The 20608-nt window shown below is 35.9% G+C and overlaps 1 protein-coding gene across 1 annotated transcript in view; it reads left to right on the top strand.

Moving 5' to 3' along the window:
• ATG2B (autophagy related 2B) overlaps window positions 1-20608 on the top strand; it is a 132580-nt gene that overhangs the window by 4437 nt on the left and 107535 nt on the right. The window contains exons 2-4 of the mRNA XM_044659899.1: window positions 7100-7262; window positions 10462-10614; window positions 11996-12098. Coding sequence (XP_044515834.1) covers window positions 7100-7262; window positions 10462-10614; window positions 11996-12098 — 419 coding nt within the window. The remainder of the gene's footprint in view (window positions 1-7099; window positions 7263-10461; window positions 10615-11995; window positions 12099-20608) is intronic.

The following is a 20608-nucleotide window of genomic DNA, read 5'->3' as shown; positions in this document are numbered from 1 at the left end:
CCTTTATCCTAGGATTCACTCTATTGTACTTATTTCAAATCAACTGTCTTTATTTAAATGTGGTTATAGTCTTGACATACTATATTAGTGTGACTATTAACTCCCATGTTCAAGATGCTATACCTATGTCATTGCAATTTAAGATTTCATTAGCTTTGCTGGTTGCCATATTGTTGGCTAGTATTGAACTTGTCCACTTAAATCTTCAGATTTTTTTCATAGGAACTGTTGTCTAGCATTACCTCCTCCATCCTGTAATTGAGAAGTTTGTTTTTGGAACCTAGGTATAGAACTTCACACTTAAGCCTTTTAAATTTCATCTTATTTGAATTGGCCCATCATTTTAGCTTGTCCAAATTTTTCTTAGATTCATACTCTTCTATTGGAGATGTTAGATAGTCCTCCCAATTCTGTTAAATGCAAGTTTGGTGAACATGTTACTTGTGCCATGTCACATCAACTCATTGATAAAATTGGGCCAAGGACAGGTCTCTAGAGTATTCTGTTAGGGACTTTTCTAATCCTCCCAACTTTTAAAGTTCTTCCATATCTGGACTGCCTTATATTTACTTTTTATTTGATGTGCACATACTTATAAATATATTTATTGTATTCCCAAATAGAATGCAAAGTACTTGAGAACCAAAGTCAGTTTCATTTTTGTTTTTCTATCTCCATTATCTAGCACACTGCCTAGAGTATTGTAGGTTCGTATTTAATAAAAATACTTGTTAATTAATTGATTGACCCACTAATCACTACTACTTGGGTCTGGTCATTCAGATATTTCAAAATACACCTGATTTGTACTATCATATAGTTCATATCTCTCTATCTTATTTGTAAGTATAGTTTATTTTGTAGTAGTAAGTTTACACCACTACCCTGAGCTCTACCAGTCTAGTGTTTTGGTATGGCTTTCTTTTTGGCGTGTTTTCAAATATCATCAACGTGGAGATACTAAGAATGAGAAAACTTCCTCTGTTAATGTAGATTTGCACCTACCCATGGCACTTTACAGTTTTAGTAGCCTGGAGTCTGAGAAGACTTAGCTCTGAGTACATAGCTAGCACATTTCAGTCAGGACTTTAATCCAAGTCTTTTAAAATTTCATAGACTTTTGCTATACCTCTTATTCCATGTTGCTACAAATCTTGTCAAAAAAAGAAATAAATCTGTAATGACCTGTTGTTGGTGAAGCCATGCTGGCTTTTAGTGATTGCTGTTTCCCTAGGTGTTCACAAACCATTTTCTTAACAATGTGTTGTAGAATTTTGCCACGAAGTTAGCCGTCTTCATTGCTCAATGAAAATCGTTGCCTTTGAGATCTCCATTAGCTTCTGAACAATATGACAATGGTTTAATTGTTATATCTGTTAATTCTTTTAATATTCTTTAAACATTGTAATAAAACTTTTTTTGTTTAATGAACAATATTCTTTGTTTTGAGGAATTGTGGAGAATTACTAGACTTGTTTGGGAACAGGCAAAGGTAAATATTCCTAGAAGATCTGAGAATGCACACATGACTGTGATTCTGAGTGTAAGTCCCATACAGTTCATAGCATGACAAAATTCAATACAAAATTGCTCTAAGGAGTAGTTTTTCTAGGTTTGGTGATTTGAATTCTTTGAGTGTAGCTATATATTGCCTGTCTTCAATATTTTATACTTCAGTTTTCTGCTAACTTTTTAATGTTCTATCCTCAGCCCAAAGACCACTCTTTTGGGAAGAGCACACAGAAGCAAAAATAAAAGATTCACTTTTCCACTGTCATCCATTTGTCTTTAAGAATGGACTTGGAATCAAGAACATTTGGATTCAAATCCTGCTTCTGATACTTAGCTTGAGCAAATCATTCCATTCTGGGTTTCATTTTCCTTATCTATAAAATGAGGCTAATTATATCTGTGGTACCTATCTCACATCATTGTGAATTTTAAATGACTTAGTTTATAAAGAGTTTTGCAAACAACACAGATTTTAATTCTCCTCCTCCTCCTCCTCTTCCTCAATAGCCTCTACCCTTTCTTGACTTCAGGAAATCTAAAATGGTTCTCTCTTAGAGTGTGTAAGGAGCTATATATTTTAGCCAGGAGACCCTTCATACTCCTGCTGTTGTCTTTAAAATCCAATTTGCTTCTTTGCATTAGTATCTCTAGTTCATCCTGTTTATTAACTGATTTTGTGTATATGTATGGGTTTTTAATAGAAATCTTTGCTTGGGTGTCTGATTAGCTGAAATTCTTCCTGGATATAGTCTCTTGAATTACTGTCATTTCTGCTATTCTTTCTCCTTCGTTGTACATACTACTTTCTCTGTTATTCCACACAACTCATAGCCTTTTGTGTGAAGTTTGAAAGATGGGTAGGAATTCAGTCATTGGAAAGAACTAAGGAACACATTCTAGAAAGAGTAGAAGATTGGAAAGCATAAAACAAATATGTGCGACAGAGTAATGCAATTGGACTAGAGCCATGTGGAGTGGGTTAATAATATAAAAAAGGCTGAAAAGATAGAGGAGTGTAAGATTGTGAATGTTTTCATGTATGTGTTAGATGAATTTGAACTTTGGCAGTAAGATGCTAGATTAGAAATCAGTTGTTCTTATTTAAAGTATGCTTATATTACTACTATACCATTTTTATACTTATTGATAAATGCATCCTTAATATCTTGCAATTTAATTCATTGTTTACATTAAAAAGGTATTAGATGTAAAAAAAAGTTACTATTTGGTCCTTTAAGAATATTTATGAACAAGTATATAATCAGTCAACACTTATTAAGCACTTAATATGTGCCAGGTGCTTTGCTAAGTGCTGGGGATGCAAAAAGAGACAAATGACAGCCCCTCCCCAAAGGGAGCTTACAATCTAGTGTGGGAGACAATATGCAAACAAATATATACAAAGCAAGCTATATACAAGATAGATATAAAATAATTAAAAAGAGGGAAGGCCTCAAAATTAAGAGGGGTTTGGACTTAAAGGAAGTGAGAGACCCTAGCATTCCAAGGGAAAGAGGAAAAGTTTTACAGGCATGGGGGAGAGCCAGAAAAAAACAAACAAACAAAAACACTGGGAACCAAGAGATGGAATGTCTTGTTTGTGGAACAGGTAGGAGGCTAGTGTCATTGAATTGAAGTTGTATGTATTTGGGAATAAAGTGTAAGAGAAGCTAGGAAAGGTAAGAGTGGATTAGATTATGAAGGGCTTTGAAGATCAAATGGAGCATTTTGTATTTGCTTCTGGAGGCAATAGTTTCTTGAGTAGGGGAGTGACATGATTGGAATCACTTTAGTAGCTGAATGGATTGGCGTGGGGAGAGGCTTGAGGCAGGCAGACTGACTCACCAGCAGGCTGTTTCAGTAGTTGAAGTGTGAATTGATGAGAACGTGCATTAGAGTAGTGGTGGCAGTGTAACAGGAGAGAAAGTAATATATTTGAGAGATGTTGCAAAGGTAAAATCCCCAGGCCTTGGTAAATAGTTTGAATATAGGGGGTGAGGGATAGCAAGGATTGCTTCTAGGTTCTAAGCCTTAGGGATTGGGAATAAGGTGTTGCTCTCTATAGTAATGAGGAAGGTAGGAGGCTAGGATAGGGTGAAGGGGAAAAAATGAGTTCTCTTTTGAATATAATGAGTTTAAGATGTCTGCAGGACATCCATTTTGAGATTTTGAAAGGCAGTAGATTTGAGAATCATCAGCATAAACATGGAAGTTTAATTCATGGCAGCTGATGAGAGGGAAAAGAGAAGAGGGCCCAGAACAGAACCTTGAGGGGATACCGTTAAAAAAGGGGCTTAGTGATTAGAGAACCAGGCCTGGAGATGGGAGGTCCTGGGTTCAGATCTGGTCTGAGACACTTCCTTACTATGTGATCCTGGGCAAGTTACTTACTCCCTGTTGCGGAACCCTTTTTGCTTTTTTGTCTAAGGCAGAAAATTAAGGTTAAAAAAAGGGGGTGGTGGTGCGACTTGGAGGAAGAATCTGGCAAAGGAGAAAGGAGTGGTCAGATAAATAGGAAGAAAACCAAGAGAGAATGTTTACCTGAAAACATAGAGAAAAGAGATGAGTCTGTGAGTGAGTGATCAACAGTGTCCGAAGTTGTAGAGAGGTCAAGGAAAACGAGGATTGAGAAAAGGCCACTGGATTTGGCAACTAGATCATTAGTAACTTTGGAGAGAACAGTTTTGGTGGAATTTTAGTAAGATTCAAAGCGAGAAGAATCCTAAGGGGTTAAGAAGAAAATGAGAGGAGAGAAAGTGGAGTTACCTATTATAGAAGCCCTTTTGAGGAATTTAGCTGCAAAGGGCAGAAGAGATATAGGATGATATTTAGCAGGGGTAGAAGGATCAAGTGAGGATTTTTTCAGGATAGAGGAGACATAGGCATTTTTAGGCAGTAGGAAATGAACCAGTGGAGAAGAAGAGATTGAAAATAAGTAAGAGTGGGGATGACAGAGGGGGGCAGTCTTTTGAAGGAGACAAGGTGGAATGGAATCACTTGAACAAGTAAATGTTAAAAAAGGAGAATCTTTGGTAAGGAGTTAATTTATCTTGTGAGAAAGGAGGAGTCCAACAGTGAGCTTTGAGGGATACCTTTAATTAAAAGGCAAGAGGTAGATGATGATCTAACAAAGGAGATTGAGAAGAAGTGGTTAGAGAGAAAGGAGAATAATTATACTGAAACCAGTAAGAGGGGCTAAACAATAATGTCATGTGCTACTGAGGTGAATGGAGGTAGATTTTGATAATTATTTGGATGTGACAGTTAGGAAATCATTGAGAAAGCAATTTTAGTAGAATAGTCATAATGGAAAACCTTCTTTTATAAGGAGTGAAGAGTGAGTGGTAAGGAAATAGGGAGGAATTATGAAGACATTTTTCCCCCCCAAGAAATTTTGCAGTTACATAGTGGAGAAATTCTATGAAGGACTTTATAAGATACTCAAAATTAAATCAATGTGTAGATTTTGGTACTTGATAATGTCAGTATGAAGATGGGCAGAGAGGAGGACAGTTAAAAATGTATTGGAAAGTATGGTTTCAATATTCAGAAATGAGAGAAACCAAAACCTTTTAAACTCTTAAAGAACCCTTGCACTTCTTGGAAAAAAGATTCAGGAAGAGAGTAGCAGGAAATACAGCTTAGTTGTATTCTACAGGTCCTCCAGATAGATTCAAAAAATGATCATACCTTGTTCTGATCATGAAATACAAGAAATAACCACAGGGAGACGTTTTTCCATCTCTACTCTGTGAAGGAAGATAGACGTCTTCCAACTCCTCTTTCTCTTTGATGCCCCATCTATTGCCAAGGCCTGTAACTGATGTAGATTTTTACCACCTCGTGCTTGGACTACTGCAGTAGCCTGCTATTTGGTTGCCTGCCACAGTTCTTTACCCATTCCAGTCCACCCACTACTTAAAAGATTGTGATCTTCCTAAAGTAAAAGTTTGACCATGTTATATGCCTTCAATGCCCTTCTTTAGTTTTTGTCAGATAGTGACAAAAAAAAAAAGATCCCAAAAGCTGGGATCTTTGTGTTTTTTAAACACTAGCTTGCTGAGATAATTTACCCCTAGGCTTTGATCCATCCTTCTATCTCTATCTCTTAGCCAGTACCATATATATGTATGTATTTTTTGATGATCACTGCTTTATAGTAGGGGAGTTTGGAAGAAGAGTTGGTTTTGGAGGAAGAGATAGAAGTTCTTTTTTGTATATGTTGAGTTCAAGTAGTTGGAGTTACAAGACTGGGAGGAGCTAAAAGAGAAAAAAATAGTGTCATAAACACCTAGACAAGATAGAATAACATGGAGGAGACAAGTAGGCAGAGGTGTCAAGTGTTTCCAAAGAGGTTGATTGGGATGAGATTGAGAAAAGTTAGTTAAATTTGGCAATTGAAATTTTTGTTAACTTGCTAGAGCTTTTTCATTTGAATAATGAATTTGGAAGCTAGATTGCAAGTGTTTAGAAGTGAATGAAAGAAGAGAAAGTTAAAGATAAGAAGAGCATATTTGACTTTTTCTAGCAGTTTGACTAAGAGAGGGGGGAGACAAGATACAGGATGGGAGCTTGAGAGATGGTGATTTCTATGAGGACTTTTAAGGGTAAGAGAGGAGGAAATGGGTATGTTTATAGGCAGTAGGGAAGAAACTGGTAGATGGTAAAAGATGCTGAAGAAAAACAGGAGGAGAGAAGCACCTCATTAAATTAAAGTAAAAGAAAAAAATGGGGGATATCAGTGGGTTTTGAGATGTAGAGAAGTGGAAGTGAATCATATGGGGAATAATCTTTCAGCTCTGTTTAATCAGTTGCCATATATCTGAGTGCCTACTATTATAGCTTAGGTTATATAGTGTATCTTATTATCAGGTGTGTTTTGGGAGTCAGCACCTACGAATTTGCCAGAGGCAGTTTAAAAATTTTCAGTGTTAGCCTTTATACCTAAAAATTTATTGAATGCTATACAAATATGGGCTTAATTTTTTTGTTTTGTTGATTTTCTAGCCTTAAAAAAATGATGGAACAATTGTTAATAATTTAGATTCATCTTAAAAGAGTCTCTTGCTTTTTTTCTGAGATCCAGGTGTTAAATATTTGCCAGCGTATCCCTTCTTGAGATTTACAAACCACTTGAAATGTATTATACCATTTAAATCTCCAAACAACTTTGTGGAATAGATAGTACAAGTATTCTCATTTTGTAACTTGTAGTTAATGAGTAGCAAGTTGGACTTAAGACTCTGGATCAGTGAATGCTTTTCCCTTTCTAACATTTTTCTCTCAATGTGCTCAGGACTGTGCTTAGATATTCCTTGGGATATATGGAGGAATATAAGATATCATTTATCCCTAGATCCCTAAAAACATACATTCTGTTATAAAGTGTGAGATAAGAAATAAAGAACATAATGCTGTATGGTGTCTTGACAATAGTAGACATTCAAATATTTGATTTAGAATAAAATTATAGTATTTTTTAACTTGTTCTGTTATTACTGAATTGCATATTATACTATGATCAATTTAATCGTGTAAGCTGTTTTCAAATAAAATTTTAAAAATTGAATTTTTATTCTCTTTTTAGAGTCTAAATGAAATTCTAGAGTCAGCAGATGCACCTCTGGAAGTTACAGAAGGATTTATTCAGTCGATTTCGCTCTCTGTTCCTTGGGGCTCATTGTTACAAGATAATTGTGCACTAGAAGTGAAGGGATTAGAGCTGGTGTTTAGGCCTAGGCCTCGATTAGGTAAGTATGCTATGAGTCAAATGGTGCTGGTCATAGCTATTTCATTTGATTCCATTTTTGTTTTGTTAACATGATTGTGTAACCTGCTGTTAAAGGGCATGGAAGCTTTCAAGTTTTTGTCTGAATTCCTTAGTATGTCCAAATTGAACTTATTTTCTATAAACTTGCCATTCCTCATAGCTTCTGTATTTCTATTGATAGTACTATTATCTTTCTAGTCACTAGGTTTAAAGTCTTGGAGTGGTGAGCATAATACAGCGAAAAAACAGTGTTGGATTTGGGACTCTTGAACATTTGATTTTAAATTCCAGACTTGACACTTTGTCATCATTGTCATGGACAAATCATTTAGTCTTTCAAAACTGCTGTTTATCTGTGAAAGAGAGATAACAATTGCACTTTCTTTCTCATTTGTGGAGAAAATGGTCTTTAAATATTAGTGCTTTTTAAATGTGAAGTATTATTCTTATCTTTGACTTATTTTTCTACCGACATCCAACATTGCTTTGTCTTGTTGATTTTCTTTGAAATATTTCTAATATCCATCATATTCTTTACATTTGTTTTGCAACTGTTGATTACTACAAGTTTTTAAAATAAAAAAATAAAAACACAAACCTTGCCCATTAATATAGCTAAACTTGCACAGTAACTATTTATTTTTAAATATAATTTGTAATAAGGAAAGTATGATAGGACTTTTGTTGTTTTTTTTTTCTTAGGGATTATCAAAATCTCAGGATGAACCGTGTTAATCTGGTATACCAGGAAAGAGGGGAAAAATGTTTATTTTAAAACAAATTATTCTGAAAAGTTGATATACTGAGAGATTGAATTTTTAAAAGCAGAAAGCTACATATTTTATTTTATATGACAATATCTTATTTTCTTGATGTGTAATATAGATACTCAGATTCTGGCTATGTTTAATATAACTATTTATGAAAAAACAGTTTATCTCCAGTCTTTCATATAACTTATTGGATTTTGTCCTCTACATAGTTCCTTTAGTCCCTCAAAGAAGGAAAGCATTCTTTTTAGTCCCCTCTAACTGATGCCCTATCTTACTAGTTAATAAGTCTATTCTTTTTCAAAAATCCATTTATTTAATTAAAAATGGTTTTCCATGGTTACATGATTCATGTTCTTTCCCTCCCCCCTCCTGGAGCCCACAAGCAATTCAGCTGGGTTTTGCATGTATCATTGATCAAGACCTATTTCCATATTATTAATATTTGCAAAGGAGTGATCATTTAGAGCAGTGATTCCCAAAGTGGGAGCTGTAGCGATGGGGAAGGGTGATGGCCACAGGTGCATGTGGGAGTGGTGAATAACTGTAAGAGGGCGGTGATAGTATGTGACAGGGGGTGCTAAGTAATATTTTTTCTGGAAAGGGGGCAGTAGGCCAAAAAAGTTTGGGAACCACTAAATTTTTAGAGTCTACATCCCCAGTCATATCCCCATTGAACCATGTGATCAAGCAAATGTTTTACTTCTGTGTTTCTGCTCCCACAGTTCTTTCTCTAGATATGGATAGTGTTCTTTCTCATAAGTCCCTCAGAATTGTCCTGGATCATTGCATTGCTGCTAGTAGAAAAGTCCATTACATTTGATTTTACCACAGTGTATCAGTCTCTGTGAACCATGTTCTCCTGGTTCTGCACCTTTCACTCTGCATCAATTCCTGGAGGTCTTTCCAGTTCACATGGAATTCCTCCAGTTCATTATTCCTTTTAGCACAATAGTATTCTATCACTAACAGATACCACAATTTGTTTATTCATTCCCCAATGGGGGTTAAGTGACTTGCCCAGCGTCAGTCACATGGCCAGGAAGTGTCTGAGGCCAAATTTTTACCCAGGACCTTCCATCTCTAGGCCTGGCTCTCAGTCCACTGAGCTACTCAACCATTCCCCAGTAACATATAGCTTTGATAATTACTGCTTTATTGCACAATATTAATAGTACTCATTCTTTTTACATTAAAAATCTTCCCATGATATATTTAATTTTTTGTTCTCCCTAATGAATTTTGTTCTCTTTTTTTTTCTTGCCTATTTCCAGAAAGTAACCCTTTTGTGCTTTGCCATGACATTAAACATGTAAATTAATTTAGGCAACATTGTAATTTTTAATATGTCCCAACCAAGAACAATTAATATCCCATTTTCTCCTGTTATTTTTGTAAAACAGAATTTTATAATTGTATTCATGTAATTCCTTTGTATGTTTTGAGAGAAGCCTCCCAGATATTTTATGTATTTTGTAGTTATTTTGAATATAATTTCACAGTTAGCCTCTTGCAGCTTTCTTTTCTCTAAACATGTTATAATTCAACTGTATTGTCTGAGGAGCCATACTGTTCCTTTCACATGATATGCCATCACCTATCTCTACAGCTTGTGTACTGGCTTTCTCCCATATTTGGAATGTTCCCCCTACTCATCTATATCTAATAGAATCCATAATTTCTTTCATAACTCAGCTGAAGAGCCACTCCTTTGTGAAGCATTTCTTTGACCCTTTAGATAAGTGATGACTAACCTATGGCATGGGTGCCAAAGATGGCACACAGAGTGCTCTGTGAGCACTTGGCCACCACCAACCCCTCCCTCCCACCAGTTTGTTACTAGAAAGGCAGAAGGGAGTTGGGTGGAGCAACTCCTCTCCCCCTCTCCACTGGACCTGATGACATTTTTTCACAAACCCTGCCCCTCTCCCAAGGTGGGAGGCTCACAGATGGCAGAGCTGGAGGGGAGAGAAGCTCTTGGGCTGCTCCCTGCCCCATCTCTACACTCACTGAGGCCATTTCTCTCTTCACTTGTCCCTCTGTCCAGCAGTTCTATTGGGAGTGCTTTCTCCTTTTCCTTTGTGTGATAAAGGGGGGGCACACCTAATATGAGATGGGGGAAGGGGTATGTCATTTAGTCTGGGGGATTGGGTGAGGGCAGGGCCTGGCACTCCATCTCTAAAAGGTTCACCATCACTGCTCTAGATTCCAGTACTGTCTCAAGACTAATTTGTATTAATTTTGTCTAGATTATATATTTACTTATATGTGTATATAAGCTCTCTGGGTGCAAAATCTTTTTCATGTTGGTTTTTTTTGTTTGTATCTCCAGTAGCTAGTCCAGTGCTTGGCACATAATCAGTGGTTAATAATTGTTTGCTGATGGATGTATTGATTTGCCTTCCATAGCAACTGGTTCTGAGCCTATGTATTGGTCAAGTTTCATGACTAGCAGCATGCAATTGGCAAAAGAATGCCTTAGCCATAAATTAACAGATGAACAAGGGGACGGATCACAGCCTTTTGAAGGACTTGAAAAATTTGCTGAAACCATTGAAACAGGTTTGTTCTGGATTTCTTTATTATGTCTTAATAATGATGTAGTGATTTAAATTTCAATAATTTCTGGAACTACCACTTAATTTTCTAGATTTAACTCTCCTTTTAATAACAGCAAAATACCAAATAAAACATCTATTATATTGTCTGCATTTGATAACATATGTGACGTTGTGTACCAATAATCCCTTGCCCTCTTTCAAGAGGAAGAAAATATTTTTTATTAATTGTTCTCAAAGACCTCTGTGTAGTGTTCATTGGTTTTCCCTTTACTCAAGATTTCAGCTTCTGTTTGATATTTTTATTTATATTGATGGTGTCATTATATATGAGATATGCACAATATATATATACATATGTGTGTATATATTTTTTGGTTTTACTTTTCTCTTCATTAGTTCATTCACATTTTCTCATGTTTCTCTGAATTCCTCCTAGTTTTCATTTCTTACTGATACAGTAATATTTCAATATGTTTATATGCCATAATTTTTAAAGTCCTCCTCACTTGATAGATACCTTCTTTATTTTTAGATGGGCTACTATACCCATATTTTGGTGTATTTTTTATTTTTATTATCTCACATATACTTAATAATAAGATCCTTTTGTCATAGTTAAAACAATTTCTAGACAGTTAAAGTTTTCCTGCATAATTCCAAATTCATATTCACATGGCTAGACAAGCAAATTCATAGTTCCACCAGCAGGGTATCACTTTGCCTCTCCATGCCTTTTAAACATTGATCCTTTTTTTTTTTTTTCCGGTTATTGTGGTCATGTTTACTATTTATAGGGTATACGATTATTTTAACTTTCTCTTAATATTAATGATCTGGAGCATGTTTTCAAATCATTATTTATAGTTTGCAGTTCTTTAAAAAACTTTTGTGTACTTCAATCACTTTTGAGGGTTGGTTTGAATTTTGAATTAAATTATAGAATCTTAATGTGGGAAGGGACTCTTAGACGTCATCCACTCTAAAACACTTGTTCAGTTATAGGAAGCAAATCCATGTAGGCCTGTTTGTGTGTGTATATGTTTTTACATATTTGTTGAAATTAATAGTACTATGAAGTTTATTACTTTTTCTACACTTAAGTGTCTTGCTTGTCTATATCCTGCTTTCTATAAAGAATACTTCACTCTATATGCTTGGAGTTTTATAAATAACTTTAAACAAGGTACACATATCTGTTAGGTCATAACAGATGCCATTTGCTTACTTGGGAATAGGCTTTTTAAAATAAAAAAAGTTGGACTTTTAAATTCTTAACAATTTTATTTTCTCCTCTAATTAGGTTATTTTGATTCATTTATATTTTATTTCTTGTGTTCATAAAATCATTTTAATAGAAATTATTGCTACCTATTTTGCTGTAGTTCTAAGAAGAGTGAAAGTTACTTTCCTGGATACGGTTTTGAGGATTGAGCATATACCAGAAAATTCAAAAACTGGGACAGCACTTGAAATTCGAATTGAAAGGTAAAATCCCTTATATTTTAAAATATGACTTCATGATATTTAAAAATAATAAATGGAATCTTTTGGATATTCACTTTATCCTTGGAGATAAATGTTGTTAAATAAATCTTTAAAGTTAAAGCAATATTGTCCATATTTTATTCAGTTTCAGTGCCATTCTCGAGACCTAAAGATCTCGGATAGCCTGTATGTAGATGGGATGTTGTTGAATTTTCCATTTTTAACAGCATAAATGCCATTGCTTTAATTGAGAGCAAATGTTTAATGCTAAACACATAATTTTCATTCATGGACATAATATATGGACAACTAGGTGGCATAGTGAATAGAGCACTAGACTTGAAATCAGGAAGACCTGAGTACACCATCCAGCTATTAATGACTGTGGGACCTTAGTCAAGTCACTTAACCTCTGTTTGCCTCAGTTTCCTCATTTATAAAATGGACATCATAATAGCACCTACCTCCCAGGGTTGTTATGAGGGTCAAATGAGAGAATAATTATAAGATACTTAGCACAGTGTCTGGAACATAGCACTATTTAAATATTAGCTGCTATTTATTATTATTATTATTATTATTATCATTAAATTCAGTTTCAGTATGTATAATTTTGTGGGTATGTTTCATCACTACAAAAAAACCAAAAAACTCTTTAAAAAATTATCTGGCTGAGAACTGTAATTTCATCATTGTTATAGTATGGAAATTCTCATTGTTTGAGATGGGCAGCTGACTGCTATATAATAGTTGTATGAGGCACAGAGGGGTGATGTGACTTACCTATATGCTCATACAACTATTATATATCAGTCAGGATTTGAAACCAGGTCATCCTGATAACATGGTAAACATCTGTTATGTCAGATGACCTCTTAAGGGCTTTATTTTATCTATTCATAAATGTGACATATTTTATCACTTTGTTTCACGTAATTATTAATTGTTTTTAGGATTTTTTTTTACCTTATTATGTAGGATTTCATTGTTAAGTCTCTTTTTTTTTTCCTTGTGCTTCCTGAATTGAATTTTTTTTTTCGTTTTTTTTTTTTTAAACCCTTACCTCTTTTTTTTTTAACTCTTAACTTCTGTGTATTGGCTCCTTGGTGGAAGAGTGGTAAGGGTGGGCAATGGGGGTCAAGTGACTTGCCCACGGTCACACAGCTGGGAAGTGTCTGAGGCCAGATTTGAACCTAGGACCTCCCGTCTCTAGGCCTGACTCTCATTCCACTGAGCTACCCAGCTGCCCCCCTGAATTGAATTTTTAATTGGTTATTGTCTGTAATGGATATATTTAGGATTTCTGTTTTTACATTTATTTTGCTATCTTTTTTATCCCCTAACATATGGCCAGTTTATATCAAAAGTTCCGTGTGTTACTGAAAAATATGCATATTCCTTAGCACTCCCATTTATAAGCCATAAGCCTGTTGTAGTTTCTCTATAAATTTGTTTAGTTTTTAATTTTCCTTTTTATTGACTTATTTGATCTGAGAGAGTCTCCTGGCTCAATTGTGTTACTATATGTATTCTTTTAACTCAGTTAATGTGAATTTAAATTCTAAGGTATTTGGAGCAAGTAAGTTTAATATTGATATTGGTCTATTGCCAACTTCAGCCCAGTGTAATTTCCTTGTTTATTACTTTTTGTATTTTAAACCTTTGTTTCTATTTTGTCTGCATAATTGCAATTCCCTGCTTTGGAGGATTCACTTAATGCACATTAATTTTTTTTCTAACTTCATTTTATCTTGTTTGTATATTTGTAATTACGATTTATTGTGATATCATGTTGGCCAGAGTGTCATGATGGGTTCTTGAATCTGAGAATGGGGGTGGGAGTTAACGATTAGGGTTAAAAGGACGACATTTAGTGCTGGCAGGCTTCTAACAATCCTGATTTTGTTCATCATTCTCCTCCATTAGGCTTTAGGCTTCTGCTCTCTGGGCCAGAAGCAGTCCCTATATTTCTTCTTACTGTTAGAAAAAGCTATCTCATTATTAGAATCAAATAGTGAACAAAAATAATTTTGACTAGGGCTTGGCATCTGGAGCCAGGGAGGGAATTTCTTCCTACCCTCCATATCTTTATCAAGGTTACGTTCTCTCTCTGCAACCGTGCCCTCTTTGTGACCTTACAGAATGAGAGGAGGGAGAGTTTGGGGTGATCTAACCCAAACTTGCTATGATCATGAGAGGAAGTAGTCAGCATGTTAAGATTAGAAGGGGGCCTGATAAAGAGTCTATTAAGAATGAGTTATTGAAGTTGTACGATAGGTCTGTGTTATGATAAATAAGGGGTAAGCTTGTAATGCTAATTAATAGGCTATAAGTTGTAGTATTGATTCACATTCACGGTTTTTTTGAGTACCAGGTTAGTGGAATTAATATGAGGGTTGGGATAAAAATTTTTAGCATTGTAGGAGGTTTAGGTTTTGTACATGGTCATTTCCGTAAGTGTTGGAGATGGTAACTAATAGAGCCAGTCCTACTCCTGCTTCGCAGGCGGAAAATACTAGGAGAATTAATGGTGTTATAGAGGCAGAGAATATATGGGATTATGAAATAAGCAGGACTGTTAAGATGAATAAGGATAATATCATGCCTTCTAAACATAGCAGGGTGGATATAAGGTGAGAGCGATAGATGAGGACCCCTGTGAGGGCAAGTATAAAGGCTATAATAATGTTTAGATTGATTGATGCTATAAGGTGTTCATGGGTTTAAACCATGATTTATTGAATGGAAATCAATACCTATTCAGTTCATTCTAATCCTTTTTGAATTCATTCCGTGAGTAATAAGATTAAGCAGTAAGATATGATTAGTATAGTGTAAGGGGTGGGAAGTTGAATTGCTCATGGTAGGGGGAGAAGGAGAGCAATTTCTAGGTCAAACAGTAAGAATGTGATAGCCACTAGGAAGAATTTTATGGAGAAAGGAAGTCGTGCTGATCCTAAAGGATCAAAGCTGCATTCATAGGGGCTGGATTTTTCTAAGTACAGGTATAGCTGAGGCAGTCAGAAAGCAATCATGATTACAATTGTTGCGAGAAGTGAGTTAACAAAAAGGGTGATGATAAGGTTAATTATTTTTCTCTGGTTTTACCCAGAACTTAATGATTGGAAATCAGTAGTACTAATTATACTAGAAAAATATGAGCCTCATCAGTAGATGGATACGTATAGGAATAGTAATACTACATCTACGAAGTGTCAGTGTCAGGCGGCTGCTTCGAAGCCAGAATGATGTGTTGAGGTGAAGTGGAAGAAAAGTCGACGGAGAAGGCAGACAATAAGGAATGTAGAGCCAATGATTACGTGGAGGCCGTGAAATCCTGTGGCTACAAAAAAAGTTGAGCCATAAACTCCATTGGAGGTTGTGAAGGGTGTTTCGTAGTATTCTATGGCTTGAAGGATTGTGAAGTAAAGTCCTAGAAGGATGGTAATTAGTAGTGCTTGAATTATTTGTTTTCGGTTTCCTTCTATTAGGCTGTGATGGGCTCATGTAATTGAGACTCCTGATGCTAGGAGAATTGATGTATTTAGAAGTAGGACTTCAAGAGGGTTAAGAGGGTTGATGCCTGTAGGAGGTCAGCAACCTCCTAGTTCTGGAGTAGGGGCTAGACTTGAGTGGTAGAAGGCTCAGAAAAATCCAATGAAGCAGAAGACTTCTGAGATAATGAATAGGATCATACCTTATCTTAGCCCTTTTTGTACTACAGGGGTGTGGTGTCCTTGGAATGTGCCTTCTCGAACTACATCCTGTCATCATTGATACATTGTTAGGAGTATTGAGATTAGGCCAATTGTGAGGAGAAGTGTAGAATTAAAATGGAATCATATAATTGTGCCTGATGTCAGTAGGAGCTCTGATAGTGCTCCTGTAAGTGGTCATGGGCTAGGGTTAACTATGTGGTAAGCATGTGTTTGGTGTGTCATTATGAGTTATCATGTAGGTAAAGGCTGACTAGAAGGGTAAAGACGTAAGCTTGAATCATTGCTACGGCTAGTTCTAGAATTGTTAAGAGGAATAGAATTGAAAATGTAATGGTTGATACGGCTATGCTAATGGATGAAAGGGCTAATGTGGCTGAGCCAATTAGGTGAATTAGTAAGTGTCCTGCAGTAATGTTGGCTGTTAGTCGGACTGCTAAGGCAAGAGGTTGGATAAACAGGCTAATTGTTTCGATAATAATTAGTATTGGGATTAGAGGGGTTGGAGTGCCTTGGGGTAAGAAGTGGGCTAATGATATTTTAGGTTTGTTTCGAAAGCCTATAATTACTGTACCAGCTCATAGTGGGATAGCTATGCCAATATTTATTGATAGCTGTGTAGTTGGGGTAAATGAATAAGGTAGAAGTCCTAGGAGGTTAGTGGAAGCAATGAACAGGATTAGGGATATTAATATAAGGGATCAGGTTCGACCTTGTTTGTTATGTATTGTCATTATTTGTTTAGTGATGAGACGAATTAATCAAATTTGTAGAGTTTGAATACGGTTAGGGAGTCATCGTTTAGGGGAAGACAAAATAATGCAGGGGAATAGGATAATAATTGGTAGAGTTGTAATACCTATAATTGTGGGTGTGATGAATGGGGCAAATAAATTTTCGTTCATTTGTTCTCTCAAGGTGTAGGTGTTTTATGAGGTTTTGTCTGTTCTGTTGGGGGGGATAGTATTTGTGTTAATGTTTGATTAATTATTTTGAGTTGATAGACACAAAATAATGCTACGGTTATAAGTAGAATAGTGGTAAATCAAGTAGAAGTGTCTAATTGTGGCATGTTTTTTGAGGAGATGTTATGTCTCGTGCATTCTTGAAAGCATGGGAATAAGGGCTCAAAAATGATTGCATTATAGATGATCACTTTTCGAAATATTTGAGTGAAGTTATCTCTAAGACAATTGGTATAAAACTGTGGTTAGATCCACAGATTTCTGAACACTGGCCGTAGAATACTCCTGGTCGAGATGATGTTAGGGTGACTTGGTTAAGTCGTCCTGGAATAGCATTAGCTTTTAGTCCTAGTGATGGGACAGCTCATGCATGTAAGACATCTTCTGAGGAGATTAATATGCGAATAGGTAGTTCCATAGGTAGAACTACTTGATTGTCTACTTCTTGAAGTCGTAGTTGGCCAGGGGATAGGTCTTGAGTAGGGACTATATAGGAATCGAATGTTAGGTCTTCATAATCGGTGTACTCATAACTTCAATATCATTGATGGCCCATAGCTTTGACTGTGAGATAGGGGTTGTAAATTTCGTCTGTTATGTAGAGAATTCGTAGTGAGGGTAGAGCAATTAGAACTAAAATTACTGCTGGTATGATAGTTCAAATTGTTTCAACTTCTTGAGCGTCTATGGTGCTTGTATGAGTTAATTTTGTAGTTAGTATTAAGATAATGATGTAGAGCACCAAGGAGCTGATTAAAAAGACGATTATAAGTGTATGATCATGAAAATATATTAATTCTTCTATAATAGGAGAGGTGGCATCTTGAAAGCCTAGTTGTATAGGATAGGGCATTTAAGATACATAAGGGTTAAACTTATAATTTAACTATGGCAAAGTTATGTAATAATTTTACTAGTATCTTAAGAGAAAGTCATAGAGGTTATGGGGTTGACTTGAAATCAATCTGAGGGGGTTCAATTCCTCCCTTTCTTGTCTGAGTTTTAATAAACACTGGCTGCTCGAATATATGATAAGGGGGTGGACAGCCATATAATCATTCAATATTGGTTGTGGTTATTTCTACGTTTATAATTTCACGATTAGAAGCGAAGGCTTCTCAGATGATAAATACCATTAGAATTACGGCTGTTAGTGAGATGAAGGAGCCAATAGATGAGAGAACATTTCATGTGGTGTAAACGTCTGGGTAGTTGGAGTATCAGCGTGGTATACCTGAGAGTCCTAGGAAATGTTGAGGGAAAAATGTTAGGTTTACTCCCACGAATATAATAAAGAAGTGAATTTTTGTCCACAGGTCGCTGAGTATATAGCCTGTGAATAGGGGGAATCAGTGGACAAAACCCCCTATAATGGCAAATACGGCTTCTATAGATAGGACATAGTGGAAGTGGGCTACTACATAATATGTGTTGTGAAGTACAATATCTAATGACGAGTTAGCTAGGACGATGCCTGTTAAGCCTCCAATAGTAAATAGGAAGATAAAGCCCAGGGCTCATAGTATGGCTGGAGATCATTTAATGTTTCCTCCACGTAGGGTGGCCAATCAGCTAAATACTTTTACTCCTGTGGGGATAGCAATGATTATTGTAGCGGATGTGAAGTAGGCTCGGGTGTCTACATCTAAGCCTATGGTGAATATATGATGAGCCCATACAATGAAACCTAAGAATCCGATAGATATTATGGCTCAGACTATTCCTATGTAGCCAAAAGATTCTTTTTTGCCGGAGTAATATGTTACAATATGAGAAATGATTCCGAATCCGGGCAGAATTAGAATATAAACCTCTGGGTGACCAAAAAATCAGAATAAGTGTTGATACAAAATAGGGTCGCCTCCTCCAGCAGGGTCAAAGAAAGTGGTATTCAGGTTTCGATCTGTTAGAAGTATAGTAATACCTGCGGCTAATACGGGGAGTGAGAGAAGTAGAAGCACTGCTGTGATTACTACAGATCATACAAATAAAGGGGTTTGGTATTGAGATATAGCTGGGGGTTTCATATTAATAATAGTGGTAATAAAATTAATAGTGGTAAAAAATTGATGAGATTCCTGCTAAATGAAGTGAAAAAATTGCTAGATCAACGGATGCTCCTGCATGAGCAAGGTTGCCTGCTAGTGGCGGGTAGACTGTTCAGCCTGTTCCAGCTCCTGCTTCAATAGTTGAGGATTCTAGTAAGAGTAGGAATGATGGGGGAAGTAGTCAGAAACTTATATTATTTATTTGTGGGAATGCTATGTCAGGAGCGCCAATTATTAAAGGTACAAGTCAATTACCAAACCCTCCGATCATGATAGGTATGACTATAAAGAAAATTATGACGAAAGCATGGGCAGTGACGATAATGTTGTAAATTTGATCATCTCCGATTAGGGTTCCAGGTTGACCTAGCTCAGCTCGAATTAGAAGGCTTAAAGCAGTGCCAACTATCCCAGCTCAGGCCCCAAAGAGTAAATATAGAGTGCCGATATCTTTATGATTTGTTGAAAAAAGTCAACGGTTAATGAGCATAGGTAAAATGGCTGAGTTAAAGCATTGAACTGTAAATTCAAAGACAGAGAGTAATACTCTCTTTTTACCATTAAACTGAGGCCAAAAGTTTAGGTCCCTAGCTGCTAATTAGGATAAAGCAGGATAAATACCTGCCAGTTTAGCGCATGAAAGGCAGGCGAGCCCGGGGGCTCTCCCGCCTTCTCTTCCTAAAAGGCGGGAGAGAAATTATGTTTTTGGCAAAGGCTAGGTGTTTTAACACCTGCTTAAGGCTTTGAAGGCCTTTGGTCTGTTTTTAGCCTAAGCCTTTAGATTAGACTTTGAAGTATAATCATACATTGAATTGCAAATTCAAAGAAGTAGTTGCTATGATCATGAGAGGATCCCCCACAATTTATTTAAATGTGTATATTTTAAGTAATAGATTGTGAGAATTTTTTTTCTCATCTAGTCTCTCTTTTCATTGTATTTTATTCATTCATGTTTAAAGTTATGAGTGTTAGGTTTTTGTTTTCCATTATTTGTCTACAATACTGTTTTGACCCCCTCCTCAAATCACAGGACTATATTTCTTTAGCTGTTTTAGCTTATTCTACTTTAAGGCAACCATGATTCTCATTGGCTACATGTAGTTTTAGAGTTTTGCTTAATTAGTTCCTTCCCTCTCCTTGATTTTATCTAGTTATTTGCTGCTTTTCCTCTTTGTTTCCCTATCAGTTAAATAATTAAAATCACTTCTCTTTTCCTTCAATTTGATTTTGTTCGTTAGTTTTTTAAATGTCATTTTCTGTACCTTTAAAAAAATTCTTTTCCTCAATCCCTGCGTTACTTGTGTTTCATTTTTAGACATTTTATTCTTTGATTCATGGCCTTGATGCTTTTTTAGTTCTTTTAGTCTCCCCATTTCTCATTGCATTAAGGATCCTAAGGTATTCATTTTGGGATCTCTTCTAAACAATTTTTGTTACTGCCTTGTAGATCTTGTGTCCTGTCCCACTTTTCTTTTGTGCCTCACTTATCAGAAATATCTGTTTCTGTAGGTGATAGACTATTGCCTGATGGTAGGAATTTTCCTATGCTCCTGATTTTTCAGTTCATTATTAGCCTTTGTGGCCTTCCTCATGGTTATTTTTTCTCTTTATGCCTTGAAATCTCCTTGTGACCATGCCTTCTCACATTATTGAATATTAGTTACTCTTAGGAGCTCTGGTTCCTCTTTTCCTTTGAGCAATAAATTCCTATAGATAGGTTGCCATCTTTCTTTAAATAGACTATCTCTCTTCTCCTGTGGGAGCATTCATCAATAAAACTG

This window comes from Gracilinanus agilis, chromosome 2 (assembly GCF_016433145.1).
Source record: "Gracilinanus agilis isolate LMUSP501 chromosome 2, AgileGrace, whole genome shotgun sequence".
Lineage (NCBI taxonomy): Eukaryota > Metazoa > Chordata > Mammalia > Didelphimorphia > Didelphidae > Gracilinanus > Gracilinanus agilis.
The sequence above is the reverse complement of the archived record's forward strand: the minus strand, read 5'-3'. Positions and strand labels throughout refer to the sequence as shown.